The sequence below is a fragment of the Taudactylus pleione genome, unplaced genomic scaffold (genome assembly GCF_031769625.1).
Source record: "Taudactylus pleione unplaced genomic scaffold, aTauple2 ptg000019l, whole genome shotgun sequence".
NCBI lineage: Eukaryota > Metazoa > Chordata > Amphibia > Anura > Myobatrachidae > Taudactylus > Taudactylus pleione.
This window is the reverse complement of record NW_028284421.1, coordinates 12,279,837-12,294,173: the sequence shown is the minus strand read 5'-3', so window position 1 is coordinate 12,294,173 and position 14,337 is coordinate 12,279,837. Positions and strand designations below refer to the sequence as shown.

Genomic DNA, 14,337 nt, shown 5'->3' with positions numbered 1-14,337 from the left:
AGAGACTGATGGGGCTTGTTTAGTGCAAAATTCTATAATATTAACCACAGTGACAAAAAATAAAAAGCTTAAAGCAAACAAACATAATTTGCAGAACTCACCATTTTGTGCAATAATATTGGATTTTTCCTTCCTGACAGACAATACAGTTGACAATCACAGTAAACATAATGAGGAAGCAAAGTACTGTGATTTCTAAAGCATTTTATTTCACAAGCTATTTTGATCCTCTGCTGTTAAATAGACAAGTGGAAGCCACTGCACAGAAGAAAGACATATATTATATTTATTGAAGGTATAGCCCAGTCAGAATAGCGCATTATGTGTATTATTGCAATTGCAGACAAAAATGAAAGAGATAAGAACCGGCTGATTCAATAGATGTGCCCAGAATACAAATGTTTTATTTGTTACTTGCTGCATAAAGCCTGGCTAAAGACAGAGCAGCAAAGCAGTCACATCATTACGCGGGTGGAGAGAGACATTTTCTCTTCAGTGTCTGATGTCTCTCCGGGGGGGAAATTAAATATGTGCACTTTCTGGGTATATATCAACATATATTCAAAGAGGACTGATACGTTGGGATAACCATTGCCCAATTCTAATCTGCTATTTATTAGTATAATGTAGAAGATCTTCTTCATTTACTACATTATGTATACTGCATTTATTAAAGTCAAACCAAGACAGGCAAGTCGCTAGCTTGTGCTTTATGGAAGAGGTATTTAATGGAATTAGTCAAACCCATTGGCGCATCAATAACAGATGCAAGGTGCGCGGTGCACACAGGCTCCTGGACTCACACCGCACACTCTGCACCCATAATTATACTTACCTCTCCTGAGTCCCGCATTGGTCGGCAACTGTAATACCACAGAAATCAGTGGGAAAATGTTGCAGCGCTATTTTCTCTGTGTTTTGCATATGTACAAAAGAGATGTCTCTGAGAACATCGCATGGGTGTCATGTTACCGGACACCTGCCCATTGACAGTAGACTCTGGCACAAAGCCAGAGTCTACTGCACTGCCAGAGTGTCAGGATGCTGCCTGGGATAGGATGCTACTCACCTCTGCACCAGTGTCCTTGGGCTTAAGTGTTCGGTCGCCGGGAGTGGAGATGAGTGGTGGCTGAGTATTCTCCATGGGGTCTGCTAGGGCATCTGTGTGTGCGTCCTGGTTCCCGGGATGCCGGGCATGGGCGCAGTGATGTTGGTCCATATCCCTTGACTAGTCTCTCTCAATGGTAGTCCTGCGGTCACTCAGCTGATCTTCTGATCCAATGACCTAGTGCCTAAGGGTATTTAGTCTGACTCCAGGAACAGGAAAATGCTGTTCAACATCGCTTTCCCAGCGACTATGATGCCAGTATTTGTTCCAGGCTCTAGGTTACTCTCATAGTGTATCCCACAGCTAGTCCGTGTCTGGCTCTTTAGTACTATTGGAGGCAGCTTGCATCTCTATCACCTGTGCCATTCCGAGTATATCCGCATCTGGGTTCCTAGTGACTTATTTTTGTTTAACCTCAAGTTTTGCTTCAGTTATTCCTCTCATGTTTACCCAGCTCTGGCTCCTTTACCAGTTCCCTGTGTCTCAAACTGTACTATTCCCAGGACTAGTTTCAGTAGCTTTCCCTGCGTCTGGATTCACGAAGCACCTTCCGATACCCCATGACTGGATCTACAGTGTATCAAGTTCTCTAACATGCGTCTCAGTTCCCTGCACAGTTATTGGGTATTCTGTGATTGGATCTACAGTGTAAGCGGCGTCTGAGTTCCCTGCACAGTTATTTGTATTCCGTGACTGGATCTACAGAGTGTCTATACACTATCCTGTGTCTGGGTACACTGTGCACCTAGTATCATTCCGCGTCTGAATCACTGTGCTTATTTTTTACTACCCTGCGTCCAGATCTTCTGAGTTACCCAAAGCATCCAGTATCTAACCTTCCATTATTCCTTGTCACTCACAACTAGTCTGGATCTCCACTCATCATATTAGTGTAATTCCCTAGTCTCCTCATCACTCCCAGGTACCTAACCAGAGGGCTGCGACCTGCTCACTCGGTGCGGGGAAACCCAAATCCCAATAGGAGGGTTCACTGGTGAAGACCACTGAGTCGGTTAGACTCCATGCCTCTGGTTAGGTCTAGCCAACACCTGGGTTTGACCTTTATTGAGGACACTATTACTGTCACTCCTCTAGCTGTTTCCTAGCCATCCTGACCCCCTGGTTCCCTGTTCTCGATGGAGAAATTCCTTGTAACGGATCGTGACACACAGACGAGGGGACCCTCAGTACGTTGGGCAGCAGTGCAGGAGTGTCGGCAGCGGTGATGTCGGCAGTGGGGGATGCTGCCAGTGGGGGTACCGGCGGTGTCGGCAGTGGGGGTACCGGCAGTGTCAGGCAGCGGGGGATGGCGGGCGCCAGAGGGGTCGTGTGGTTTTGTATTGGGTCAGGGATCCGGGGCAGGCAGGGAGATCCGAGCCGCTTGGATCACCCCAGATCCCCGAAATTTGGGTGGGTCTGGTTGTCAGGGAACCGGACCCGCTCTCTACTATTTAGTATTCACTGATCTTCCAAAGAGCAAGTAAGCATTTAAGGGTTGGTCAGTAAATTTACCAAAGGGTTCACCAAAAATCTTTGAGATAGTGTCAACATTATCTACCCAGTTACAACTTTGATAAAAGGAAACATTTGAAAAGTGATTTTAATTTTCTTAAATGTTTTTAAATCGCCAATGAAATATGGATATATTGTCCGACCTAGGTCTTCACTGGGATTATGCACGATTTGCCCTATTCCAACGCATTGGAACGACACATCGTGCATAATATTTGCAACTCGTGAGTGTCCACTTACTATGCCGATGCACATACCCGTAGGTCAACTGTCGTATCTTCAGATCTTACTTACAGCAGGTAAAATCTGACAATCACGTACACGATCCGTGGCATATCGTTCAGTGTTTATGCCTAAACGATATTCGGATTTGCACTATGCCAACGTCATTACTTGACACAGATGCATAGACAGATCAGTGAGATCCGTCCATGCAGCTGTTTAAAAAAAATGAATAAAAAAATTTAAAGATTAAAAAAATGGTGTGCCCCCCCCCCCCCCTCTAAGCACAACCAGTCCCGGGCCTTCCACAGCCGGTCCTGGTTGTGAAAATACAGGGGACAAATGATATAGGGGCGATTTAGCACAATCAGCACTGGGCTCAGCTAAGCCGGTCCTAGTTTTGGAAATACAGGGGACAAAAAGATCCATAACCAGCACCAAACTCTCTTGAGGGGGAGTAAATCCACAGCCAGGGGAACCCTTTCACTGGGTCCACCAGCCAAAGCATTACCCCTGACCGCTAGTCAGCCCAGGCCAGGGAAGTGGGGACCCCCACATTAAAGGTCCCCCTCTCCAGGGCACCCCAGGCCTAGGCTGATAGCCCGGGGTTATCCCCGGCACCCCTGGCCGGTGGGTACCAGGTTGATAGTGTATAGTGTAGTGCAAATGAAAGAAGTAAAAATATTGTCTTTTGCAGTAGAACTACAGGTCCCAGCAAGCCTCTCCTGCATGGTACTTAGAGAACCACAAGTACCAGCATGCAGGGCATTATGGGCCTGCTGATACCTTTAGTTCACCTGCAAAATTAATATTTAAAAAAAAGACAGTATAAGTTTATTAAAACATAAATGCACACTCACACTCACTATTACACATACTCACCTAGTATCCCTGAACCATTCACGTCCACATGTCCAAGTAGAAATCCACTGATACCTGTAAAAGAAAAATCCATACTCACCTCTTCCTCACGTGGATCACGTCCTCTTCTTTCCAAGTAGCCATCCACAATCTTCGCAAAACAAAAAAATTAATTGACCTGAGCATGAACACAGTACTGTCCTCTAAGGAAAGTACTGCCCGAATGTCCACTCAGCGGCAGGATTTCACTATAGAAATCCTGGTGCTGAGCGCCCACTGCTGAGAGAGACAAGCCTTCCGCACAAGGCCGGCTCCAGGGGTCGGAGCACCCTGTGGCGGCTCTCTACAGTGCGCCCCTACATGGACCGAAAATGGGACTGAAAATGGGGCGTGGCCTAATTACCATTGGTCACGCCCCTATGTGACGTTATTTGGAGGCATGCCCGCATGGCATGCCTCCAAATAACGTTAGGCTTGGGGGAGCCTAACTAGCTGGGCTTCCCCCAGACCTCTCCCGTCACTGAATGGATGCTGCACGCATGCACGCAGCACCCATTCAGACTCCATGATCCGGCACCGCCGCAGCTGTCCCCAACCTCCCGATCTCACCACCCGCGGGCCACCTCAGCCCACGGGTGGAACAGCGGGAAAGTACTGTCCCGCTGAAATCAGAATGTTGGGGGGGGTGCGCCCTCTATGGGTTGTGCCCCTGTTCGACCGCCTCTCAGCTAATAAGCGGTTCCCACCATTGACTTCTAAGGTGAGAACCGGTCAGGTCATTTTTCACATTTTTTACACTTTTTATTCATTTTTTTTTACACAAATGCTTGCATGTATCTCACTGATTCGTGCATGCATCTGTGTATCTCTGACAGCCCATTATATATTGCACACAATCTAAAGATATTCAAATCTTTAGATCGTGCACGATAGATCATTGGTCAGAATGTGCAGTTTATGCACCATTTTGTGTCCTGGAGTATCGGGGAGCTGAGAGTTCAAGGGAAATTACTGACAACATTGCATCGTTTGCAAGTCGTCTTGTGTGTAGGCATCTTAAGACTATGAGTTGCCTGATCCTTGCATTGTTAGCACATTTTTTCGTATATATGTATTTCCACCATCATAATAAACTTAATGATCATATAGAATACTTAGACAGTATAATATGTTCATTGGTTTTATTAATTTTATAATTTTTTTTATACAATAATTGGGGTGGTGGCATGCAATATGTAGCCTATGGAATAAATAATGTAATGTGGGTTTACTTAATGTGAAATTAATATTTTTACTGTATTACATGAAAGACAATGAACTTCACTGTCTTTTATCACTGTTGTCTTTTATTCTGTTTACTTATAATGATAGTCGTCATAGAGCTTTGTGGGTCGTCATAGATTTGCTTTATTAGTGTATATTCAGTGCTAAGAATGATGGTAAATTATGCTAATGACAAAGGTGACTCAACCCTCATATTTCATGAATTGTGCTTAAAGTGAAAACACTCTCAGCACTGCAATTAGTCTGTACAATCCAGCAGAACAGTGCCTTCTGTAATTGTTGTACTTTAAAGTACTGTACAGGTCTGGTCACCTCTGCAAAGCCTAGCTTTTAATTAATTCACACACAATGACTTTATTTGCAAATTAATCCATTAATTAATTTGGTAACTCTTTATTAAAATAAATTAATATGGGTGTCTGTGTAACTTTCCTGTGGTCCGCAATCTATCTGAATATGTAAAATATATATATATATATATATATATATATATATTGCATTGTTATATATATATATATATATATACATAAATATATATATATATGGATATATATATATACATAAACATCTAATATGTGTAGCTTGACTTGGAACAGAACAGCTACTGAGGAAACGATGACCCTTTTGTAACTAGACTGGGACTTGGAGAGAGTCAACGCATTTTCAAATGAAGTTTTGTATTGATTGTGCAATTTGTTTGAACCAAACCCATGTTCATCCAAGCAACTGTTACATTCAAAGGATATTGCCTGACCTTATGTCTAGGATGAGAGTAAGTCATCCATTGCTGGAGTTACATATTTCTCAGTTTGTTGGTGCAGAGCAGTGGATGGGATCAGGTAACAATCTGAGGGGAAGGACTCTGCCAAAGTACTATAGTGGGAATGTGTTCAGGGTTATCCCTGTTGATGGATTTGTGATCAGAAAGACTTGTCTACACAAATAACATAAAGCTACTGCAATGAATACATCTTATTCTGATATACTGTATCTTTAGTTCATTTAAGTTTCCCAAAGTAATAATTATACAGTATATTTGTGAAATCATTAGTACTTATTTTATATTAAGTAATTAAAATGATCATGTTCATCATTTTAGAGATCATCTATCCATGGTGTAAACCATATTTTTGTCATAAGTGCTCATGAGTTGACCAAAAGATTTGTTATAACTCTAGGTGAACAACAGCGAGCAGAAGCCTTAAATTAATCTTGCAACAGAGTCATAGACGTTCTCAGGTGATCCAAGTGACACAAAATAATTGGAAGGGCAAAATAAGCTAATTGAAGAATTTCTTAATAATACCAAATAATATGTTTCTTATTCTTTGTGTTGCCCTACTTAAATAACTTTCTGAAGTAAAGAAAACCAAATGTATACTAGTATAGTCTTGCTGTCACAATACAACAATAAAGCATAAAGCATTAAGCAGCACAACAGCTATGTGCTATAAGTAGTCCTTCAACAGTTAAATGATTAATCCAGGAACAAGAGATACAATAGTTCAATACAGAGTGAGGAAAATATAGAATTAGGACAAAAAGGAAGTCAGCAACTGCTGCCTATTTTCTGCTCTCTTAGTCACATGTAAAGTTATAGGACCTTCTCCAAAAAGAAAAATAACAAAGGAAACATCAAGAGTACATTAATAAACTCGGAAGTTATCTAGACTTCTACGTCTAGATTATTATGTAGTCAATGGGGCATATCCAATTGCAGCCAAATTTTTGAAAAACCTTGCTCAGCTGGGTTTTTTTTCTGTAGCCACAAGGTTTTCTTGTATTCAGTTGCAAGGTATAAAATCATTTGCAGTAATTTCTATAGGAATTACTGCTACTATTTTCTCAAAGCCCCAGAACGGGTCTAAAAAATTAAAACAATCCCAATTTAAGTTAAAAATGTCGGGGACCCCTAAAACCTTTGGCACCCCTCCTCATGTCTAATTAATCAATTAGAAGTTTGCAATTATCCTAATTGGTCCAATGTCACTATTGGTTGTTAAAATCAATAATCCCCTTAAATTACCCCAAATTAATATTTTTCATTATATTTTGCTTAATTAAAGCATTTATTTAAATAAAAAATAATTGATTTATTATCTTTTTTAATTGATCTAAAATTACCCCAAAAATCACCTTTTTTAACTTTTTTTTGCATTTTTAATTTTATTCATTTGTAATAAAACAAAAAAGTTTGCTTTTTATATTTTTTTTCTAATTTAAACCGATTGAATATGCCCCAATATGTAGTCAGTGTGGACAAAAGATTAATTGCAATACAGTTGATGGACTTTTTTCAAAAAAACAAACAAACATGTAAAATAAGGTTGAATATAAATAAAACAACCTATAAGGTAAATCTTTAAAATAAAAGTACATAGTTTATAATTATGCTGTACTCTTGAATTAGCATATATAAAAACATGGATATACAGTACACACACTATTTATCAAATTATTTCTATTGTAGAATTAAAATATATTAAAATATTTGGAAGCAGTAAAGATTATCGACCGTTTTTTCCAATAATATTTATTTACTCTTTGCTGCCTTTCCCAATTCTTTCCCAATTGTCTGTATTAAGGAAATTTACCTAACTTGCAATTCTGCTTTAATTAATTAAATTTCCATTATGTTCTGTTTCTTAGTCCAAAAATTGGTCATTGGACTGAAAACTCTATCTGGGTAAGCATTGCTCACTGGGAACTGACATAACAAAATTAACTATTTTCTAGTAGTCACTCAAATTTTCTTTCTTCCTTAAAATCTCAGAATGAAATGCTGCTTGCTTAATTGAACAGGATGCTGTGGTAGAGAACCAAATAATTGTGTGTGTGATGGAGAGGGGTGAGATACTAACTATACTAAAAGAAAATGTTTGACATTTTCATAAATGGGAGATCAAGAGTAGGAATTGCACACAATTTCCTTTAGGTAAGTGAACTTTCTGATTGTGCTGTATATACAATACAATAATTAGTTTCAGCGGCATATTCATCTAGCACAAAAAAATATCTGTACTTCAGGAAAATGGCCACAGCTCTCCAGCACACAGGTCATTACTTTAGGTGTGCTACAAGAAAATGGCCACTTTCTGTTACCTATATGGTCAAATGCTCTACAACCATAAAGTTTAGAGCATGTGAACTTCAGAGGAAGTGGGGAAAATACATACCAGATTATCATATGATCAGCCCACTCTGAGCACAGTATATACCAGACCTTGCAACCATTCTGATTTAGTGGGACAGTGCCACTTTTGGTCACTGTCTCGCTGTCCCACCTACAGGATGCAGTGAGTGGAAGGTTGGGAAGTTACTCTCACATGTCCCCAGATTGATAAAAAAAAATGATGGTGTGATGTGAGACTATGCCCTCATACTGCAAGGCCACACCCCTCTTTCTGTGCAGTCCTGTTCCCAACCTCCCAAATACTGGAAGATATGTATACTGAGTTACTGACATACTGGTATAAGGATAATTTCACAGTTGGTAGCAATTAAAAGAGAGGTTTGAGAAAAAGTAATAAATGTTTTTGCATTTGACAGCAATTTGCTTGCTAGTCCAAATGTCCAAGTGGGATGCAGTCAGGAAGCCGGCAGGTGAAATGCCGACTGCCGGCTTCCCGACAGTGAAAGTCTGGCATGGGACTAATGATAGGCGCCTAAATACAGACGCATACTGAACGTAGATAAGCCGGGCGTCTGGAGCACATAGCCATGGGGGGAGGGGGAGAGTTAGGTTTAGGGACTCCTGGGGGGGACTTAGGGTTAAAAAACCCCTGGGAGGGTTAGGCTAGGGGAAGGGGAGGGTTAGGGTCAGGCACCACCGGGGGAAGGTTAGGGTTAGGTCCCCCCAGGAGGGTTAGATCTAGGGTGTGGGGAGGGGGAGTTAGGTTTAGGCAGCCCTGGGGGGAGGTTAGGGCAAGGCAGTAGGGGGGGAGGTTAGGGTTAGGCACCCCTAAGGGAGGGTTAGGGGGGGGAGAGGGGAGGGTTAGGGTAAATACTTACCTCAGTCAGGATCTTCATCTTCCGGCATCGGTATTTCATCCGCCGGGCTTAGGTCCGGCGGTAATACATACTAATTGTAAATAGAAAACGCTATATCTGACATAATTAGGCTGTTACTTACCACAAGTGAGAGGGGCCGTTTCCAAGCGACAACACCAATCAATCCTGACAAGAGCACCTGGAAAAAAAAGCAGAAATGTCGGTGAAAAAAATTCAAAGTACTAGTTCTTCTACGCACCTCCACAGACACAAAACATGTACTTTGGACATTATTTTTCTTCAAAAAAAATTATTTCACTGCAAAGTGTATGAAATTATAGACAATACATTGAAATACGTCTCCATGAACAAGGAGGTTTGTTTTTAATAAAAAAAATAATATGTAGCTGTAATAAACACTACTGCTGCAGTCAAAAAAATTACTATTTTACTTTCTTAATTTACAAGTCATGATCATCTGCAGATTTTCAATATCTATACTTGGAATACCTGTTATTGCCATGAATCTGCCAGGAATCTGCTGCCTTAATACAGAAATGGACATAGGGATATATTAGTATTTTGTAAGTAAATTTTTACAGTGTGAAAGTTAATTTTCACAACATGCAAAGTTGGAAACTGGGATCACACTATGGGGCCTATTCATCAACACTAAAATAACGTTTTTAAGGACATTTTCCTTAAATAACGTTATTTTGGTATTCATGTAGCCACTTGCTAAGTTCCACTGCATTAATTTCCACACTCCCCATACATTAGTATGGGGATGTGGAAATTGTGGTATTCATCAAATTCCGAAAATTATAAATTTTCGGAATTTGATGCAGTTACTATTCGCCACTGTTAGGTGGTGAATAGCAGGTGAAACTTACCTGTATCCACGTGTGCAGGTCCCCCGACGAGTCCCTCCGGCGCTCTGCTCCGTCCTCAGGCTCCGGAGGCTGGTCGGACATGTGTGCTCCCCAGCAGAGCACAAGAAAGTTTAGACAAAAAAAAAAGTTTTGTTTTTTTTTCTAATCTGTCATGTGGTCTGCTGGGAATCCACATGACAGACCAGCAGGATGGAGCCGGAGGCTGCTGCGCGGACAGGTAAGTCGGGGGGGGAGGAGGGGGTGGGGGAGGGGTCGGGGGGGTACACAAACTTAACGCATCTGTAGGCAGTGCTGCGCATGCGCTGGTTTTACAGATGTAACAGCGCATGCGCAGCACTGTTTCCAGATTCGATAAGGTAGTGTAGGCAGGGAAAAGTATCTATTTCCCGAAAAGCTGTCATCGCAAAAATGACAGCTTTTCGGAATAGATACTTATGGAGAGGTGGAATGATGAATTCCACCTATAATTAGCTAGAACTCCATGAGAGTTCTAAAGCTAATTATCTCCAGAGAATTTTTAGGTTTAATGAATAGGCCCAAAAAAGTATTATATCAGCTCTCGGATCCATTAACATTTTTTGTAGTAATAATTGATGTCCTCTTAATTACAGTACTGTTGCCTACAGCTTTCTCTAGGGGTTTCCCCATGCAGCTATTTTTCCCTGTGTTAATATCGGAGGATGTGCAAGTGGAAGGACCAATTAGAAGTCTGAATCTCACTTTCACCTCAACACCTACACTTTCCACAGTACCATACAGCCTCAGTTTTCAGATGGGGCTATGAAAATAACCACAGAACTCTAGGAACATTTGACAATTTATATCATACAATTAGCTCATTTAGTACCATACAATTGGTACCATTAGTACCATATAATTAATACCATTAGTACCATTGTAACATTACAATAAAAATCTTCACTGACATTGAAATAATATCTTCATCATTATCAAAGTTCATGTAAATCCTTGTTACCATCCAGGTTAGTCATAGTCATACACACAAAATACAGAAAAGCAGTTGCCCATTGTAAATGAAAAACCAATTATTAGAAAACAAAAGCAAAGCTACATATATGGAGAGATTTAGGGCATGATCCTGAGTCAGACAGATCTCTCTTCACAGATGCAAAAAGCTAATCTTCCCATCCAGCACATGCATAGAAGAAAATATACACACTTACGCATACCTACAATCCATTTGGAGTCGGATAGATCCCTACCGGTTCACTGAAATGGGATGAACTGGGTGGCAACTGGCCGGCAACACACAAGAGATCAGCCTTGTGGGAGTAGCATGGGCATGTAGCCATTCTGAGTCAAGTGTAGGGGGGAGGGAAGCCTGTGTCTGACAGATCCCTTGCTACTAGCATGGGACTGGTGCAAGTGGTGATACTAATGATGACAGTTTCAGTGGTTGGCATTAAATCAGTGGGCGGCACAGGTTCCCACTTGAAGAGTCTCACATTAGCTATACAGAATCTTGTATTAGCTTAAGGTAGTTCATTTGTCTACATCTGCTGCTTCACAGAAATACAGTGACTTTGTGTCTGACTCAGAATCAGGCCTTTAGTATGATTAATTTGAGGATTGTTTCTCCTGTATATGCTGCATATCATGTTGGAGAAGAGAACATCAGCACAGTCATCATAACGTTGTTTATAAAGTGGCTGTACTTAAGGAGCCAAATAATATATAACTTTTCTATATCTGACTAGTGTATCCTATTCATCTTATCCACTTCTTCCCTTTGACATACATATGGGAGCTACATCCATTTTTTTGATCACAGAGGGAAAGTTTTGACCAATATAATACTATACAGTGGACATTCTAGTGACAACATAGGGAAAACTAGTGACAGTGTCAGTATGGGGCATTAAGGGCCCACCGGGTAGTGCAGTAGTAGGGGCCCAAGCTTAGTGGGTGTGGCCATCCACCAGAGGGGGTGTGGCCAGCCACCACAAAAGGACTTGGTTAACCATTAGAGAGAACATGCAAAGAACAGGGCCATTTTATAAGGGAGGAGAAAGAGGTTTGTCTTCACCATCCACTGTGATTGGCAGGAGGGCTAATATTGGTGTAGCTTCCATAGAAACAAACCAAGCACCCAAGTTCATCCATGATCCTGCTCCACCATATTACTGGTCCATAGAGGAGGGTCTGGGCCCCCAGGCAGTGGGGCCCACAAGAGATTTCCCCTGTACACCTTTAGGGACAGTCTCACCCTGACTAGTGACCACTGTATAATTCAAACCTTATTCTGGATACCACTATGAATTCAGACTCCTGAATCTCTGTTAGCTTTCCAATTATAGACATCAGTTATTTGGTGACTGTACAATGTAGAGCCCAGATCTCAGTTAATTTGCAAATAACAATAACTCACATTCACTCTCCCAGCTGATTGATTCACAGCATCAGCCATTCATCACTTAAAATGCCAGGAACAATCTAGTGGGTACTGTATGACAAATTCCTGGCACAGTCAAAATGACAGTAGGCTAGGAAAATGTGACCCCTGTCATCCAGGCTTATGAGCACTGTGAGAATACTGTATGAGATAAAATGTGTATGAGATAAAAGCCTATAATTATAGGTTCAGTTTTGTGATAATCCCGATAAAGACTTGTGATACATGGCAACTATGAGGGCATTGTATTTCTTTATTTTGTAGGCCTGTTAATATGACTACTCGTCTGCCAACAAGCCCTGGCAAGGTTAAACAAGCTCAACATGTTAACTGTAAAAGTAATGATGTGTGTTACAGTTCAAGGGTGTAACAAGAAATGTGTTAGCCCTGTAGCAACAATCTTAATGGGGCCACCAAAGTAGTAAGGAAGGTAACCTTGGTACATCAGATAATGTGCAGAGCATTCTGGTACATCAAATGCCTTGTCATCGTGCGATCAAGATCCCTGCAGAATATGGACACAGCGCTATCTGCTCTGAGTGCACAGAGGGGATAGTGCATCATTAGAGAGGAGCAGGGGTGGCAGCTCCGCTGGGATCTGAGGCTGGCATCATGATCCTCTCAGCTTCTATGTTCAGTAGCAGCTGCTTCTTCTGCTACTCAAGTAGTTAGACCAATGTCACAGCCAATAAAGAGGGGAGCAGTATTCCATATACCTAAATTAACAGCCAGAGAATCTTGTACTATTGTACAAACCCTTACTAATTAATGAGTTGAAACTTCTGCCAGGCCAAGCAAGCCCAGGCATATCACAGGCCAACACATTTCAAAAGAACTTATTATGAAGTGCTGGGGTTCTTCTGCATGAAGTCTTTGATGGCAGATGTTGTTTTGCCGATATTGGAAACCCCCCAGCAGTCCATATTAGCCTCCCTCCATGCAGAAAGAAATGTAATTTGTGCAGATCTGCACAGAACTGACACATCAGGCTGAATCATTCTCGTCATCATATTCCTCATTATCAAATGTTTTCTCATCCACCAATCAACACCACCCTGCCATATTAATCCATTATCAAGTCTGAATAAGCTTAAAATGATTTAAAAACAACACAAAAATTAATTGATATCAGTAATTGGCATTTTTAGGCTATAAGCTACAGAGACGTGCAGTCAGGGTAGGCAGGGAAGGCAGAGCCTCCCCTTTCATACGCCTGAGGTTTGATATAAAAATTATTAGAAAAATACAAAGAAGATATTTATAACTTATAAACATCTTCTTTGTTTATTGTAATCATTTGTATAGTTAACACTCACCAGCTTTGTGGAGCTCCCTGGGACTGCAGGGAGACCTGAGAAGCGGCAGAACCAGCCTCGCTTCTGTATAGTCAGACACTGTTTGCATAGCTGGGGGTGGGGCAACACCATGGGCAGTAATAGAGGCATGCCTCTGAGTATGGGGGGCATGCCTTGGGCACTGATGGACACCCTGCATGTGTCATATGACCAGGAAGTGCCCCACAGCGTCTAGAGATCAGAGATCAGTCAGCAGAAGCAAGAGAAGACACAGTGATGATGCAGGTAGGAGAATCAATGGATAATGAAGCTTAATGTAGTGAGGGGAAAGTTACAGTGAGTAGGGGGTGAGACAGGCTTCCACAACTCAGACCCATCTCCATGTGTACCTCCCCAGCCACTGACCTCACTGTACGTCACTGATAAACTACTAATTATACCACCTGTTTAGTACATTTTAACATAATTAGGTAAGCTTTATAATTGTTAATATGTTTAAAATGTACTGTATATAGCATTAATTTGGCATCCTTTACTCACAGCTTGGGAGAGAGCATTTCAAGATCAAATCAGAACATCTGTCAATTAAGCCTTAAGTGGTCTTAATGCAGCAAAAAAGTTCAAACTTATGTTAAGTGGAGATACTGTTAGGTAATGAATAAAATAATACATGAATGCTAGTTTACTTTATCGACCATTTCATTTGCTCATTGTTTACCTTTTTAAATTGCATTCATAATGCCACAGGGAATTAGTTGT

The 14,337-nt window shown here is 41.2% G+C and overlaps 1 protein-coding gene across 1 annotated transcript in view; it reads right to left on the bottom strand.

The window, feature by feature from the left end:
• Positions 1-14,337, bottom strand: part of ENTREP2 (endosomal transmembrane epsin interactor 2) — an 899,787-nt gene that overhangs the window by 589,233 nt on the left and 296,217 nt on the right. Inside the window, exon 2 of the mRNA XM_088443400.1 lies at positions 9,120-9,176. Coding sequence (XP_088299526.1) covers positions 9,120-9,176 — 57 coding nt within the window. The remainder of the gene's footprint in view (positions 1-9,119; positions 9,177-14,337) is intronic.